The 17069-nt window shown below is 45.5% G+C and overlaps 1 protein-coding gene across 1 annotated transcript in view; it reads left to right on the plus strand.

The window, feature by feature from the left end:
* The window catches only part of nectin1b (nectin cell adhesion molecule 1b), a 79450-nt gene that overhangs the window by 35898 nt on the left and 26483 nt on the right, over positions 1-17069 (plus strand). The window contains exon 2 of the mRNA XM_076100016.1: positions 15629-16000. Within this exon, the coding sequence (XP_075956131.1) occupies positions 15629-16000 (372 nt within the window). The remainder of the gene's footprint in view (positions 1-15628; positions 16001-17069) is intronic.

The raw sequence follows: 17069 nt of genomic DNA on the forward strand, positions 1-17069 counted from the left end.
AGATGTGCGGTTAAATGTGTTTGCTATTAATGCTATTTTGTTTGTTTATCCACTTTCATTAGGAACAATAGGCTCTGACATAATAATAACATGCTGAGTCATGGTTTGTAGATGTGCATTTGTGGGATGATTTTACAACACATTACACACGCAAATGTTCGATTTTAACAGCTACTGTTTAAAAACAACAACAACAACATATTTACTCCCCAACCCTAATTCACATAAACAAGCGAGAGACGATTCAAACCAATCAGATGCAGCACCGGCAGTATTTCTGTTTCAAACGTTGGCCGATGCAAAGTGGCGCCACGGTCAGCCGCCACATTAGCGTGATGAATGAGAGGCTGCTGATTAGTATAAAACATTGGAAAAGAAATGCCTCTCGCCCGTAGCCTCTAGCTTCTGCGGCTCCACGGACACCAACACATCTATTATGTATGAAGGGTCGGCAGTGTCACTGTACAGCGTGTGAGCGTGCGCTGCAGCCAGGCTGGAACAGATAAAAGCAGCTTTAAGAGCCCAGCCTCTGTTGAAAACCCTTCAGCCCACCGCTGGCCTTCATCAGTCAGCGAGTTATTGGATTTTTATTCCGAGACGGTGACCGCGTGTGACGGGTTGGTGCGTATTTTACAGTGCAATCCCTGTATTAACAGGGCCTCGTGTATTTTAGCTTGAAATAACAAAGCTACACTCCAGTCAGTTGCATTGCGTCTTAGTAGTCGTCAGAGCTGTATGATTCCGCATAGCTGTCACAAATGGCTCCAGTCGACCCAAAGACAAAATGATTAATGTGATTATTTGTCCTGTTTTCTTTCCCAATCCTGAACAAATCCATCATTCTGAAGTTAATGCTAGCTGTAATTACCAACCTGGCATGCATGGCAGGTTAATGTGAAACACAGTCTAAAATTATAAATATCTTCAAACGAGATTAAACAAAAGATTATGCCCACAAGTCACACGGCCCGCCGGGCTTTATTTCATTTTACCCTGGCCTGTATTGGCCTGTATGTCGAGGCTTATTGCAGCATCCGTTCACAGCGCTTCAGTACAGCGTGCACATCTATAACTAGTATAGAATAGAATTTACAAATGCAGTTTTGTCAATTATGAAGACACCAGGCTCATTTCTGCTCAAACACTTTCTACCAGCTCTGCAAGGCAAGTGAGTCGCAATCCGGGAAGGGCACAGAAGACGAGACATCTTCACCCGAGCTGCTCTCATCTGTAGGCAACAGAAAGTCTCATGGGCTGTGGCTGAAAACACTGGCATTTATATATCTCGGTGGGAGTAAGTGTTCGCCGGGTTTCTATGGAAATACCCAGACCGCATCTAAATCTCCTTCTAATTGTCACTGGTAGTCAATATTTACGCTTACAGCGTAAATACATGGTTAGTCAAAAACACACAGTTGGTCAGTACACAGCACACATTTTCTTACATTCGTACCTTTTTTTTGCTTCACACATTGATGTGAAATATCTAAATTGCCCAACAGGAAATCACTTGCTGTTCATGACAGAATAATTAGAAAAATTGTACTTGAATTTGCTTAAGTCTCAAGGCCTTGAGTATTTTTTTGCTGCGTAATTACACAAAAATATACAAACTTTTGGTGGACACACTTTTGGTGTGCAAAAGCCTTGATTCTGGATGTCATTTAACTGTCAATTTATTGAGTTTCATTACCAATATATCTTGTTTTGAGGAATATAAACTTCCTTCAAACCCCTTTCATCTGGCTAACAAAGGACACATTTGTGGCTTAAATCCGCAAATATCTGAATAAAGAAAGACCAAGCAGCACTTCAAATCGGGCCAGGAATGCAATGCCATTATGCAATAACTAATGCCACACACTTCGCCACCATACAATTTGGGGGGTGGGGGGGTCTGATACCCAGTCATAAATAAGACAAATATGTCCCATAATGTCTTCGACAGTTCCCACAAATTCCACAGATTTTATGAGTCCGACCCAGTTTAGCCTCGGGGCACTGCACCACATACTCCCTCCATGTCCTTCTGACCTTGTTTGAAACCAAAAGACAAAAAAGAAAAGAAAACGCATAGTCGAGATGTGGAGATGTGACCTAGCGCTTCATCACTTCAGCACTTTCACCTTTTCCTCCCGCAAAGCCAGTTTCACACCTGCTTGAAGACACCAGCGGAGCAGTGTGAACTCGCTTCTTTCGCCTTGCGGTTGTGCTACATCTCCATCGGGGATCTAAATGTGGAAGCACAAGGTGATGAAGCACGTTTTCCCCAGATTAGTAGTATATTGTGACTGCTTATTCGGTGTAAAAAGTCATTAACCAGTTCATAACCCGAAGCAGCAAGGCCTCTTTGTAGTCTACCTTTTGCAAACACTGAAGCGATTGCATTTGATCCATTCTAATCGAATGAACAAACAGTTTTCTATCAATCTTTTGCGCTCATTAGTGGAACTATAATCACGACATAAAATTGTAAGAGTGGTTCTCTTTAGCGGGACAGAAGAGACGTGTGAGGTCTGATGCTGTTTGACAGTGCCTTAAAAAGTGCAAGTGACTTCAGTCAGCTACTTTATTTTCTTGCTGCAAACGGTAACGAGATGGCAAACCATATTAATTAAAAGTACAGTGCAGCACAATACGCCTCTGTGCTCAGCCACTGAATCATATCAAGACAGACCAGCTCGGTGACTGTGGGGGAGGGATCCAGAAACCTGTGAAACTGGAAGTACTCTGGAGATGAAAGTAGCGATGAGTGGCGAGTGGGACACGCTTCGAGACACCTTTTGGTGAAAGTCGGCCATCTCTTGAAGTCTTATCCCGTGGCTAAAGCCCCGGTATTAGGTTTCATTTCATAGATTATTTAGAGATACAATGTCAAGAGAAGAACATTCTCTCCTCTGTGGAGCTCTGAATGGAAAGGCATCAAAGCCTACCAGAGGGGGGGTGAAATTGGTTTGGTGTCCAGAGGAGCAGGTATCTCAACTCTCTATCGTCCAAACTCAGGCCCAAGTAAATTGAAATGTCCATTTCTGGATTATGACTCAAGAGAGCATGACCGGCTTGAGACCGGTCGGAGAGAGAGAGAGAGAGAGAGAGAGAGAGAGAGAGAGAGAGAGAGAGAGAGAGAGAGAGAGAGAGAGAGAGAGAGAGAGAGAGAGAGAGAGAGAGAGAGAGAGAGAGAGAGAGAGAGAGAGAGAGAGAGAGAGAGAGAGAGAGAGAGAGAGAGAGAGTCAGAGAGTCAGAGAGTCAGAGTGAGTCCTGTGATTCGGGTAACTTATTTGGAGAGACTTCAAGTGAACTTCAAACATCTCTTTAATGATCTATAATCCTTTGGCAAATCTTCAGTGGGCAGCCGGGCTTTCACAGTTATTTTTACCAGGATGTGGAAATCCATGATGAATGAAGATCTGAAGCTGGAAACAAGACAAGTGAATATTTCGCAGTGAGTGCTTGTCGCTCTGCATTTTATTCTTTATTGTTTTTAAACGGAAGCAAAGGCCAGCCGATGCCCTTGCTTCTACAAAAGCATGGTCCCACTTTCCCTTTTTGTTATGACGAAAAGCAGAGGGAAGTAAAAAGAGGAAGGTGAAAGGTTCTTCGCAAGCCAAAGCAGTGCTGTCAGAAGAAAAAAAAAAAAGAAACGTTGGGTCTTAATGGAGCCATTGATCCTGCGCCAATGGAGGACACACCCAGTAGGGGACTGGCTCACAGCGAGCAGACAGGTGTTTCGCTCGATATCTGTCCCACTTCTCTGACCTTAAAGCTTTTAATCAGCTCTGCCAGGGAGCTTGTCAATCCTGTCAAACAATGAGCCGGCCCACGGTGTAGACACACGTAAAGGGAGGGCAATGCGAGGGTAAGAGCTCCAAATAATACTCCTGCAGCCCGGAGGTAAACAAACAACAACAAAAAAAAGCCTATACATGCAGTATGCAGCTATTTTGTCGGGGAGCTCCCAACGGACAGGCCCCGGTGTGTTTTGAGTCGGCTGCAGCGGTAGTCTCGAACCGTGTCAGCAGATCTTAAAGGCTGTTAATGTCACAAGCGTGGGCGTTCACGTGAGCGATTTCATCTGGGATGCTGTTCTGTTTGCGGCTACAAGCAGCTACTTCCACACCATCACTTAGAGAGGCTCCAAGTCTCGTGGGTGACGGCTCCCTTCGCCCCGGCTCGCAACTAGCATGTTAATCGGACTCCTTTTCCCTCCAATAAAACAGTGCGTCGCTGCATTGGTTGGAGTGAGTGACAAGGATTTCAATGTGGCCAAATTGAGCCGTTGAGTCTCCCTGTGACTGCCTGCTTCACTTTCCTTGCTTCTGATCAATAGTAATACACTATCAGGATTTGTCAGCTATGCTTTTTTTCCTATCTTCTTCTTCGTTTCATCAAAGCCCTGCGAGCCAGAAGCCCCCTTCCATGCTCACAGGCTCATGTCACTGCAATCCCTCTGCATTTCGAGTCCGAGTTGGCACGCTGTGAAGTTTAACTACGGAATATCTCTTTAACACGAAGGGTAATTACGCCGCTGGTTTGATTGCAGTTGATAGCGCAAGCAGACCCACGGTTACTGTTTGGCCACGCTGAAATTGCGTTGAACCGCACAATTATCTGCAGTCACTGGCAGCTCTCTCTCTCTCTCTCTTCGCCATTGTTCATTTTTATCTAGATGCTCCTACTTATCAAGTTTTTCAAAGTTAGACGTTGAGATTAGTAGCGAGCGACTGTTGATCCCACTGCTCGTAGTCTGGGTTCAGCTTTTATTCAACACTCACTGGGGCTTAAACGCGTCGGATCCCACTCCTTAATTTTTAACAGCTACACTTTAAAAAAAAAAAAAAAACGCTATGAGTTCATTTCCTGACATTTCTTTTTCTTTTTCTGCCCCCTAGCCCACAGCCCACAGCCCACAGCCCACAGCCCACAGCCCACCCACTGCGGTGTTTTCAGACCAAACTGAGAGCACCGTTGTGTGATTTCTAATTCCTATGATTGACCCGCTCTTTCTCTTTCCAGTCACATCCTAGAAGTGTCCTGTCCTGTTTCTCTGGCCTTGTTCATCGTTTAGAGTGCAGCCGGTGCTTCTCTGTGTCCTGAGTCTCTGTGTCAATACACAATGTTAGACATCCGACGACCAGTGGAGACTGGAGTAACTCATACTGCCCCGGCTCAGCTTCCAGGCTGTGCCTTTCCCCTTGCTGTGGCTTTGTGGTTCTCCAACTGATGTCTCCGTGCCAGTTGCTTTTTTTCTCGAAAGGCCAGCTCCCTGAAATGTGCAGACATTTAAGTGCTGTTATTGCATATGTTCTTTTTGAACCTCTCTCCATCAAAAACAATGTCACAATACGAAGAAAGACATTGCTTCGTTAAATATTAGCTCGATTTGCCAATACTGTTTATTCTGTCCAAGCTGACGAGTAGGCACGGACGAGAAATGGATGTGGTGTCAGAATGAGGTATAAGCAGAGATGCGAGATATTTCATAATGCACCGTATGGAAACACACTGAGCTGTGAGAAAGTAGTGTATATGGTGAAGGCTCGGAGACGGGTGGGAAAGACAACACTCCATCACAGCTGGAAAGCACATGCAGCAGAATATGAACACGGTCCTGAGATGTGGTGAGCATTCCAACGCTTGCATGTATGTGGAACATGGAGCCCCACTCGCCTTGGAAAGACCGGGCCGTGGTCGTGGTTTAGGAAATGGTTCAGTCCCGGGTCTCTAGAGTCCTGCCGAGAACCGCTGGATTTCGTAGAGGTTTATGATCAAAGCGCACACGAGAAAACGGGGAATTTGGCAAATGTCAGAAGCCAAGAGTCAACGCTGAAACGCTGCGCGTTCCCATGCGGCCATCTCAGCCACATTTAGTTAGCGTCAATCTCTGTTTACATGTCACAGTCACTGTTGATGCTTCTACTGTAACTTCTGTGTCAAACTCAGAGAATTCTGCCCGAAATGATCCCGAGCAAAAAGATAAAAGCCTGGCGACCGCCCAACGAATGTCTCCGATAAACTCCAGCAAGGAACGCCTGTTAGAATATGTACATGTGAAAAAAAATGATTTCAATAACAAGATAACATGTTCAGGGATGGAATAAGTAGCAGCATGTCTAACTTTATCAGCTTAAGGAGCTGTGCACATAAATTCCTCCAGTGGTGAGAACAGGATAGTAATCCAAGCCTAAATGATGTGACTGCGGGGCAAAAATTCATAATCGTGTTTGTGCTTAATTCCTTCTACACGTGTACAGAGACGACTGGCTCGTTCCAGTATTAGGTCGATGATACTGGTGGGATGATTTTTATTGCTTTTGGTTTGCATGAGATGTTGTTTTTTCGTGTGATAATCGGCTAAAGATTTGTCATCGTGACGACACTTGTTTTTGAGCGAATGCGTGGCATTTGCCGGAGTCCCATGGTGATCATGACTCAGGCACATACTAAGTGTGCTTGTTAATTGATAGAGGACTGGGGCTTCAGCCCAGTGCCCCCCCCCTTCCCCCTTCCCCCTTCCCCCTTCCTCCAGCTGGAGTGTGAATTCCCTCTGCTATATGTTAATGGTTCGGGTGTATAAATGGCCCGCGCCAGCAGTGCTGGGGAAAAATAGCTCGGTGAAAACGAGCGGGAGCCGTGTGCACACTGCCCATGCTGTCCTGTTTACGTCCCAATCACAATTAGCGATGCACTTTGATGACAGCCACGCACACATCTTTAAAAATGTATGACATGCACAGCATTCAAGAAATCTTCGGAGGCCGCTCCTACCAGAGTGGGGGAAAAAAAATAAAAAATAATAATATCACAAGTGACTCAAATCAAATATTGATAGTGCGGTCTCTTTTCTTGGTTTAATAAGCCGCTGGTCGCGCCACAGTGCTCCTCACCACGCGCACACTGGACCTATGCTGTTGGCCTCCCGAAAGCTTTCTCCCTCCTGCAAGCCTGCACGATATCAGCTGGCCTTTGTCAGAGAAAAGGCATAAAAACTCCACCAGCAAAGGTCGACACAGGTCAGATGCCAAAAACGATATTCTGTGCTCTCGCTGAGCACTTCTAAAGGTCACCTTCCATGGGGCGTATGGATTTACACCCATCTGATGTGTTTTGACCGAGCATGCAGAAGGTCTCCACAACACGCCCCCCCCCCTCTCACGAACAGCCGATAATAGATCGAACAGTTTCAGCTGAATAGTTAGATTTTTTTGAAATCTTAATGTTTAGTAATGTATCCAACGCGAGCACTTGCCATCATCACATGGACGTATTCAGCGTGTGTGCTCTATGCAAGACTTATCTTTACTTGTGGACAATGGAACAGATGGTGTGAGAGAAGGATTTGTCATGCATGGTTGTCCGGGGCCAGACTCTTTCTCAGCACTTTTTTTTTTTTTTTTGGCAGGACTTTATATGCGTTTCATGCTGCATTCGCTGAGTGCTTAACGGAGGTATAGGGTACCGCTGTGGTGCCGGCTCACACCGAGCCGCCCCCATCCTATACGTCCCACTCCAAAACCATTCTTACACGTAATCCTTCATTGTCCGATGCACATCCAGTGAAGATGTTTGCGGTTCATAGTTTGATAAACAGCGTCAATACTGACTCATGCAAGGGATCTGAGCAACCACCACAACCAGCAGGAACTGGGGCAGCAAACAAATGATTATTTTCATTGTCAATAATTCTGCCATGTACTTTTCATATGAGGTTTTTTTATTTTTATATGTATGTTCAAAAATAGTCCCACGGTGCAAGGGGATGTATTCAAACAGCTTGTTTTATCCAATGTTTGGCACTTTTGTTCACAGGTGTCTTAAATGATAAATTATTGGTTGACCGTTTCACGAGTTGTTCCGATATAGTCTAAAATGCTTGATTGGGTATCGGCGGGTATGCCAGTCTATGCACCGATCCGATACCACGAACTTGGGACCCGATCCGTACCGAGTATGTGCAACTCTCAACAGAGATCAGAAAGATTGGCTCACTTGCCGCTACTTCCATCATCGGTTTCGGACGCAGCGATGGCTTTGTTTTCCCGGAAGCTTTACTTATCTACACTTTAAAACCACTCCTTTTGGGTGACATGTCAGGTGAGCTTAAGGGAACCTTTTTCAACTGCTCCATTAGGAAGAATTTCCGTCTGATCCTCCCCGACCTTTCCCGCGAGGGGTCGCATCCTAACCTCAGGGCCCCGAGGAGAAGCATGCCCCTCCAGCAGTCCTGTTTTTGTAGAGGTATGTCAACCGCCTTCGAAAGAAGTGCGCACACGTAGCCTCCGTGTCACCCTGTGCTAATACTTCCAGATTTCCACGGGAGGTCTGTTGCCTGCGGCATCGTCTACACTCTCCGCTTTAATATCCTGAGTGCTATAATCTGGTCGCCACGTCTGACCCGCTGCGTGTCACTCTCGCCGCTTACCCTCCCCCGTAACTCCCCGAAATCCTCTACATCACATTTATGCAATCCCCAACCCACCCCTTAACCCCTACCGCGCTTTCCAGCCCGTGCCTGCTGCCGCCGAGGCCCTATTGATCGGCTCTGTCCTGTGAGGACGGCCGACAGCTGCCCCCGTTTGAGAGCCCATGAAATACTTACTGCGTTATTGTAAAATAACCAGCGCTCATCATCGTGTGCACTGAGCCCATCCTGGGGGCGAGGTGCTTTGTTGACTAATTGTCTGGTCTGCGTAAGTGCTCCCCAGTGTCTTAGCTTGAGATCTGTCTCATAAAGCATGTTATTATCTAGCTGTTATTGCTCTCCCCACCGCAGCGTTTCGTTTCTGATCCCACACTTTGACACTCTTAGCACCTGGATCTATGCCATGTTTCTATGCCCCCCCCCCCCCCCCCCCCAGGCAGTTTCAGTCAAACTGTAATGCTTACAGTCACTCATTTACCAGTTAGGGGGACTCCTCTCCCTCCCGTTCACTCATGCCTGGACCTTTTGTTTACTGACAGTTGCTTGCTATCTGGTATCAGTGGGTGATGTCATCTCGCCACCATTTGGTCAGGTAACGTCAGGGCTGTTTATTTTGTGTCGTAGAACCGAAACCGTGGTGGCCTTGTTTAGTTAAGCTGCAGGAGGGGAGGGATGAGGGTCAGAGCTCTCTAATACTGTGTTTACTCTCTCTCTCCCTCTCTTTCTCTCTCTCTCTCTCTCTCTCTCTCTAGGGCAAAAGCCTTTTTTTATTTTCAGGCCAGCTTCATTTGTCATTGCCGCATTCAAAGACAACTAAAATCCCAGATTACTGCCAGCATATTTCTCATTCGATCAGAATACTGTTTATATATATATTTATATTTTTAAAAAGCATTAATTACAGGAAATCCTGAGGCATTGTTGCTCGCTACGTATATTAAATTCAAATATCATATTAAGAGACGGTTAAAAAAAAAAGACAACATTATCCACCGTGTCATCTGTGTTTGCTACTTTGAAATAGTCTGATAACAAAATGGAGAAGCTGCGTTTTTTCCCAGTGTTTCATTCATGGATGAATCATTTCCACGCTGCAATAAGATGAGAAGCTTCGTTGCAGGCAAACTGATGCATCCCCTTGACATTTGAAATGCCTTGATGCTGCTCGAGAGGCGTGTGTGTGTGTGTGTGTGTGTGGCCACTTGTGCTGCGAACCCCGTGTTGCCTCACAAAGGTGATGGATGCAGCCACATTAGGTGAGAATCGGTGCATGCGGTTGACTGGCCGATGCTACGCACCGCCAACCCGAAAGTTTGGATTTTTCTAACCCACATGGAAAACACACTGCTACCGTGCGGCAGCGCTCGGTCAATACAAACGGCCAGTGGGAACATAAAAAAAAAAAAAAAAAAAAAACGCACGGCCCCTTTCATGGAGCAATCCCAGATTGGGAAATTGCCCAGCATAATAAATATTCCCGATAATCATTAACATTTACAGCTCAGCAGATGTTACATTGTCCTCAATGAACGGGTGGGTTGTACAAAACACTGTTTCAAATTTGAAGCAGATAGTGGCAAATTAGGAGCAGGTCTACTATCCATCTGTTCCAGCGAGGCTTTTCGCCCGCTTCTGCAGTTGCAATGTTTGCTCGGGGAGACGGAGGGTAGAGAGAGCCGGTTTGGCAGGTACACCACTGTTTACCCAAGAGACCCAGCTGACGCACCATCAAATAGTGTCTGAGTGTAGATTAAAGCAAATTGCCTGACACATGCTGCTCCGTCTCAAAACAAAACACAAAAAAAAACCAGCCGAATGGCCACGCTCAACTAAAAAGCAACATTAAACGTAGACTATGGCTGCTCCTGCTAAATGAAGTGCCCTGTCTGGATTTGTAAAAGCCTCCGGTGAGATGGCGCCCAGTTATCCATTTATTTCATTATGGATTTCTGTTGTTAACACCAGCAAAATGCCACCGGTTGAGCTCCAAAACTCCGAGTGAAAGTGTGTTCCGCCAGGGGAATAAACAAACAACTAAACCCGCCCCACCCCCCCCCCCTTTGAACACCCCATGTGTGGTCATGAATAGGGGAGCACAGAAGCCCGTACCATAGCCGTGGGAACTGGGACTGCATTAAACAGTAATTATCCCCAGTGGCTCAAGCCGTGTTTTATCCAACCACAGCATCCCACTTAAGTAACAATGGAGTAACCAAAGCACACCGAGCACTGAGAGATGATGCGTCTTCATGTGATAAGCTTTTAATCTGCGTTTGGCAAAGACGTTTATACCAAAATACTGTCGATTTATCTGCCTGAATCTCTAAGTGGAGCTGCAGTAGGAGAGACTGTTGCATCTCTGCAAACTGAGATGTCACAGATGGTATGACCTATTTGCCTGAATTACATTTTAGTGTCGCGGTTGGATAGGAGCAGGAAATATTTCCCGTCAACTGAAAGCAGACGACATTTAGGTCCAAGAAGGGTGCAGTGTAATGACATCGCATCACGCATTTTCTGGGTTTTCTGAAGTCTTCAAACGTCAAACGGCGAACATCTCACTGCCATTTGGGACTGACAGCGTGCTAAGTTGCCTGGTGCGGCTTTAAATCGAAGACAGCAATGAGTGCCTCTTTTAAAATATGCATTAGAGTCCTATTTAATCTTGGCCTTTCTTCACATCGCAGCAGCCAGAGGTGAATTATTCTGAACTTTGGTTGACTCGGGCACAAATGGATTTCTCTTGGATGAGCTTGGCCCATGGTAAATGAGCCAACAATTGTCTTTTGAAATATTGTTGGTTGTGGGCCAGTTCAGCTAAGAAAAAAGGAAAGAAAGACAATAGTGTTAAATATATATCCATTGCGAGATGAGCTGCCAAGAAGCAGCTTTTTTCAAAATATAAATTAAGCTTCCGAGGCTTTAGGGGAGATGCCCTGGTTTTCATTTTAGGGCTTTATGGTTTTGTTATTGTTTTAAATGTAGAGCAAGGTCTGCTTTTACATCGTACTGAGGAATATCTGGGATAAAACAGATGGATGAATGTAGTATATTCAGTGTTGAAACTTTAATTTGATAATTCTTTTTTCCCTCTGCAGCAGAGACAAAAAGCAAATCTGAAATGTTAATGTTAATGTTTCTCATTCATTTTTGATTTGTTACAGAAAGGGAATCAAGCTTGTTTTTCATATCCGTGTTTGTTTTCCCACATGGGTGTCAACATCTCTGATTGATTTAAAGTGACTAAAGCAACTCCTCTGACTGCAACAAGAAGTCTGATTGTATAGAAGTCTGTGAGAAAATGACTCTACTTCTCTCTTGATTTGTTACCTCAGTAAACATTGTAATCATGAGTTTATGGTCTCAATCACGAGATTCAAGTCTTCTTCAATACAGCATGATGTTCATTTAGTAAATTATGGTTTTCATTTAGAGTAAAATGGACCATAAAGCAGGGTATGCTTTAGGGCGGGGCTACCTTGGGATTGACAGGTCACTACCACAGCGTTGTCCGGTCTGGGAGTCTTAGAGTTTCTGTTTTACAACTTTAACCCCTTCACAGTGTGTTTTCAGTTCATGGAAGTTAATGGTAACTTTGTAAATTGTAAAGTTGTTTGATTGTGCTTAACTCCACCCTATGTCCACAAAAACAAGATGCCGACAAACTCCAAAGCTTCAAAACCGTCCACTTCTTATATACAGACTAGGATTTTATACACATTCACCCCTCAGCTTTTCTGATCAGAACTCTGCAGTGAGGATTGCATTTCCTTGGCTATCGCCCACGCACCGTCGGAGGCCCATTTGACCAAAGGCTGTTATTTGGTGCAGGACATTGTCCAATGTGCCATATGCAAAACAACACAAAGCACATGCTTTTGCTTGCTGCCTGACAGGCCAGATCTTATTACATCTGAATGTTCTGTGCACAGCTCCGTGCCGCGGCCTTGGGAGTCTCTTGCTATCAGCGCAGGGCCAGACGGTACAGCAGCTGTTTGAATAGTGCCCCTTATGTCCCCCTTGATCCAAATCAGCTCACCTGGTGTGAATCAAACCACTCTTTTTATTTTATATATATATATATATATATATATATATATATATATATATATATATATATATGCTGCCGGCTTAGGCACACTTTGTTTGTCCCATTGTTTTTCCTTTCAGAAATAGGGCTCCTCTCTCAAGGCCGGCGTGTAGCCTCAGGTGTGTTAGAGCATGACTGTCCCCCCCGGTCACTCTTTCGTCAGTATTGGAACAAATCAGCACAAGAAGCGACAACGCCAGCCGGCCTGTAAACCCCGCAGCACACCTACAAATCTCCACTACTTTACATTATCTTTTTTTTTTCCTCCCTCCTCGGTTTCTGCACCACTGGCTCTCATAACCCTCACAGAAATCTCCCCTCCTAATGCCTCTCGCATGCGTGTGGCTCTGCTCCTCTATGGCTTTGCCGCACAGTGGTGTAGTCTGTAATTACAGCTCTAGTGTGCTTAGCCGAGGACTCCTCCAGTCCTTGAGTGAAAGGGGTCCCCGCGGGCGCCCCCGGCCCCTTCACGGAGGGGGGATTTGGGTTCTGTGGCTGTGTAATTACGCCTATTCCTCTGGTTTCCATTTGCATGAGCCGCTGTTTATTTGGTTCAGTCTGAGTGGGGAGCGTCGGACTCGAAGGAGGAAGAGCAGAGCGAGGGAGGGAGGGGCTGCAGCTTTTCACACAGCCAGTCCCTGCCAGTATTGTTTTAGCAGTCAAGCGGGTGAGGTCTGGCCAGGTACATATTTATGAGTTTTTACAGCCCTCCCGCACAACCCCCCCCCCCCTCACCCCCCACATCGCTCCAATTTAAGATTAAACTTTAACTGGTGTTGTCACACAGTAAATTGTGTTTGCTTTTTCAAAAAAAAAAAAAAAATCATACTAGAGCCGCCACAACTGGTAATCTAAGCTGTGATAAAATGGAGTAAAGTATTGCCCCCGAGGTGCACAAGGACACAGGTGTTTCTCAAGGTGCAGATGACAGGGTTGTCAGTCCTCCCTGTCAAACCGTATTAGCAAATCAATCTGTCATCGTCAAACTCCCCCAAGTTTAAATCTCCACAGAGAGGGCCCGGCTGATGCGGTCAGAAGGAAATGAAAGATGATGTGCACTCAGTAACTTCAAAAGGTTGTCACTTAGTTTTTTCTTATTCTATATTATATATGATTCGATGTCGGCAGCGGAGGCTGTACTCAAGCGAAGGGACGCAACAATGGATAGAAATTGCCTTTCTCTCGTGATGCGCTGCTTCTCCAGGCGCGAGCCGTTCAACCCGCCCCGCCGTGAAAAGATGGAAAGAAAATACATTGTTCGTCTTAATGGTCTTCCAGCCAGAGTCTGAGCCAAATGTTTCCTCACATCGCACGTGCATCGGGCCTCTGTGTCCTTCGGCTGACTACCTACAGTTTTTATAAGAGGAGCAGCCGCTGCTTGGACAGTTTGACAGCCTGCACAAACAGCTCCCCCTCCACTCTGCTGCGGATTCATGTACAGCTGAAGATAGACTACATCAGATATTGTATTCAGTGGGTGTATACATAAACCGATCCCTCTCTCACATATTCTTCCACATTTAAAAGCCCCCTGTGGAAGCTTTATCTCCGAACGCAGCGATTATCCGTCATTGTGATGCGGTTACTCAGCGCTAAGGAGCCGCACCGTTTTGTGTGGCGTGTGTGCGGGGCCCCCGGTCCTCCACTTTAAGGCAACAACATATTTCCTCTCTATTTTATGACTTCATTCACCGGTGGCTTTATGAGTCCAGCGTGATTAACGGAGGGGTTTCAGTGTTTCTTCCTGTGGGTGTTCGTCCATCCATGGGAGATAATTATAGCTGCGGCTGGTTGTAAATAGGAAGCCCAACCAGGGGGTTGTCGGACCAGGAAACGGGACATCTCCAGACTTCACCTGGAAAAGGAACATAAATTAGAGCCTGAGATAACAAAGATGTGTGGAAGACAACAGTATGCTGCAGCCCTGCGGCACTTCAGGGACACGTCTGTTTCAGACCCCAGACCAGGTGTGAGTGAAAGTTGTTTTCTTTCGAGACTCACATTGAAGGAACAAAGAATGACAAGAGAAGAAAGAGGAGATGCAAACATGATTTCCAATTTGGATTCATCTTTTTTTTGGTGTGATTTATCAATTTAATTATTTCCATGAAAGAAAGCAAAACCCGAAGATATTTAGTGCACCATGATACAAAACAGAAAAAAAAACAGCAAATGAAGTTGCAAAGTTTTGCCATATTTGTACAACAAAGGACTTGAGTGATGACTTGATCAATAAAAAGTGTTGCCAGTTACTTTTCTCCGGCAATCACTTAATCGTTCGTGCACCAGATAAAAGCAGGCCGGCCGAAAGGGACAGCCGATGCCAGGATGTTGACACACGATGCATCAAGTAAAGAGCCAGGGGGCACGAGAAAGAGGGGAGGTTTACACTTGAGTTTAGTAAGAGGTCATCTTATGCATGAAAGAAGAAACCACAGGCCAGTTTACAGATGACCGTCCTTGCTAATTGACCTTTTATTTACATTTTTTTTTCACCATCAAACTCCCCGCAGGCTTAGACAGCAGGGGAGAAAACCGTAAGTGCTGTTTTTTTTTATATAGATAATGTGTGTGTTCCCGTTGTTTGTGGTGCTTACACAGGACTCCACATTGTGTCTTTTAATAGGAGCTCCAGGCAATCATTGAAGTATTTGTGTGTAAAAAGTAATTAAAATTACAATGGGCCAGCCAGTGTGTTGCTGGGTAGGTGGGGGGGGCAGCAGCAGACGATGACTTGGCTCCACCTCACTGCCCTTGTGCTCATTCATTAGTGATGCATTGGTCCTCGCTCGCTCCTTCAGAAGCAGTACCCTCGTGGACAAAGACGGGGTCGTGTAGATGTGCCCATTTTGTTAATGTCTTGCCCAGCTTTTACACGCTAACACCATGTAGAGACTCTTGACAGCGATGTATGGGGAGCAGACGTCGCCTCCGCGGCGTTTGGCGAGTGCGTGGACTGTGAGTGTTGTGCGTGCCAGTACTACCTAGGAGGCTGAATCGACTCTTTGACTCTCAGTGCATGTACTTGCTATTGACTGGAGTGCTTTGCTTGGCCTTGGATGCATTTTAATCGTAATTACATGTTTTTTTTCTTCTTCTCCTCTGTTTGTTACTTCTAGCTGGCAACGGGCAGATGGTGCAGATGGACTCCAGCAAGTCCGGCTTTGTGGGCTCACGAGCGGAGCTGCGCTGCATCTTCATCAACAGCAACCCGCCGGTTAAGATCTCCCAAGTCACCTGGCAGAAGCTCTTCAACGGCACCAAGCAGAACGTGGCCATAGCCAACCCGGCCCTCGGCGTGTCCGTCCTGCCGCCCTTCAAGGAGCGCGTGAGCTTCAAGCAGCAGGCGGTCCGCCTTCGCACACCCTCGCTGGAGGACACCACCATCGTGTTCTCCAGCCTGCAGCTGTCTGACGAGGCTGCCTACATCTGCGAGTACACCACGTTTCCCGCGGGAAACCGCGAGAACATGGTCAACCTCACTGTATTTGGTAAGAACTTAGTGAAATAGTGAAATGTTACAATTTTGGAGATTATCAATCTTTTTTTTTTTTTTTCAGATGAAATCGGCAACCGCTGTAATTTATAAAGTAAAACTGGCAAAAAAAACAGAGCCCCCTTATATCTAAGAAATCTAATCTAAGCTCTTTTTGGTAATATGTTTTATTCTTTATCTAGATCGGATTTGTCTCCACAGACGCAATATATTTAGAATGTATTTTTGGCCCAAATATAAATGTCTGCTTTGTCAAATAGGGAAGTTACAAACTCTAAAGGCTTTCCAAGTTGTTTCGTTGATGAGATTTATGGTCCCAAAAATGTGGCTTGCCTGTCAAAAGCATGTATCATCAGCTCCCTCCGGCATTTTATTGCTGGCCTGAAGAGAAGTCACAGGGACTTTAAACCTGTTACCTAAATTTGGTTTCTCTTCGACCCCGAGGCAGCAAAAAAATGAACTTTTTTTTTTCTGAATCAGATAACACGGTAAAACTGACATCTTCCTTTTTAGCAAAAGGCCAAACGAAAGCCCTTTTACAGCTCAATGTTACATCGCCACAGGCTTCCTGGTTAAGTAGGTCGAATGCCTTTGGAACACCTCAGTCCAGGTGCTGTTCCTCTGTTTGCTAAAGCCGCTGCTACAATCCTGTTGTTTACCATTAAACCTCCCGGTCCTGTGATTGGGCGAACAGCACCGTCAACCATCACCATCACCATCACGGTTGAGTCATTCCATTGAGGACCCTGTTGTGTATACAATGTGCAGTGTTGAGGGGTGACGTGTCGTCTAACACCACTCCCAGATCGGCCCATGTGGTTTAAAAAAATAAAAATAGGAAACCGCTGCAGAGAACAGTCAATAAAAATGGCAGGTGAGACGGAAATCAATAAGGCCACTTCAGAGTGTGTAATTTGGCTTGAATAATGTCATCTTGTGGGGAGAGGAAAAGGAGTGCCTGAGACACAGTTTATTTTGGACGAGAGGCAGCTTTGAAAAGGTTGCGCGCTCACTCTGATTTAGACATCTAATTAGAAATTAAGTGTTGGTGTGTTTTCCATTAA

Source organism: Anarhichas minor, unplaced genomic scaffold (genome assembly GCF_050575085.1).
Source record: "Anarhichas minor isolate MPS153535 unplaced genomic scaffold, ASM5057508v1 ptg000026l, whole genome shotgun sequence".
Lineage (NCBI taxonomy): Eukaryota > Metazoa > Chordata > Actinopteri > Perciformes > Anarhichadidae > Anarhichas > Anarhichas minor.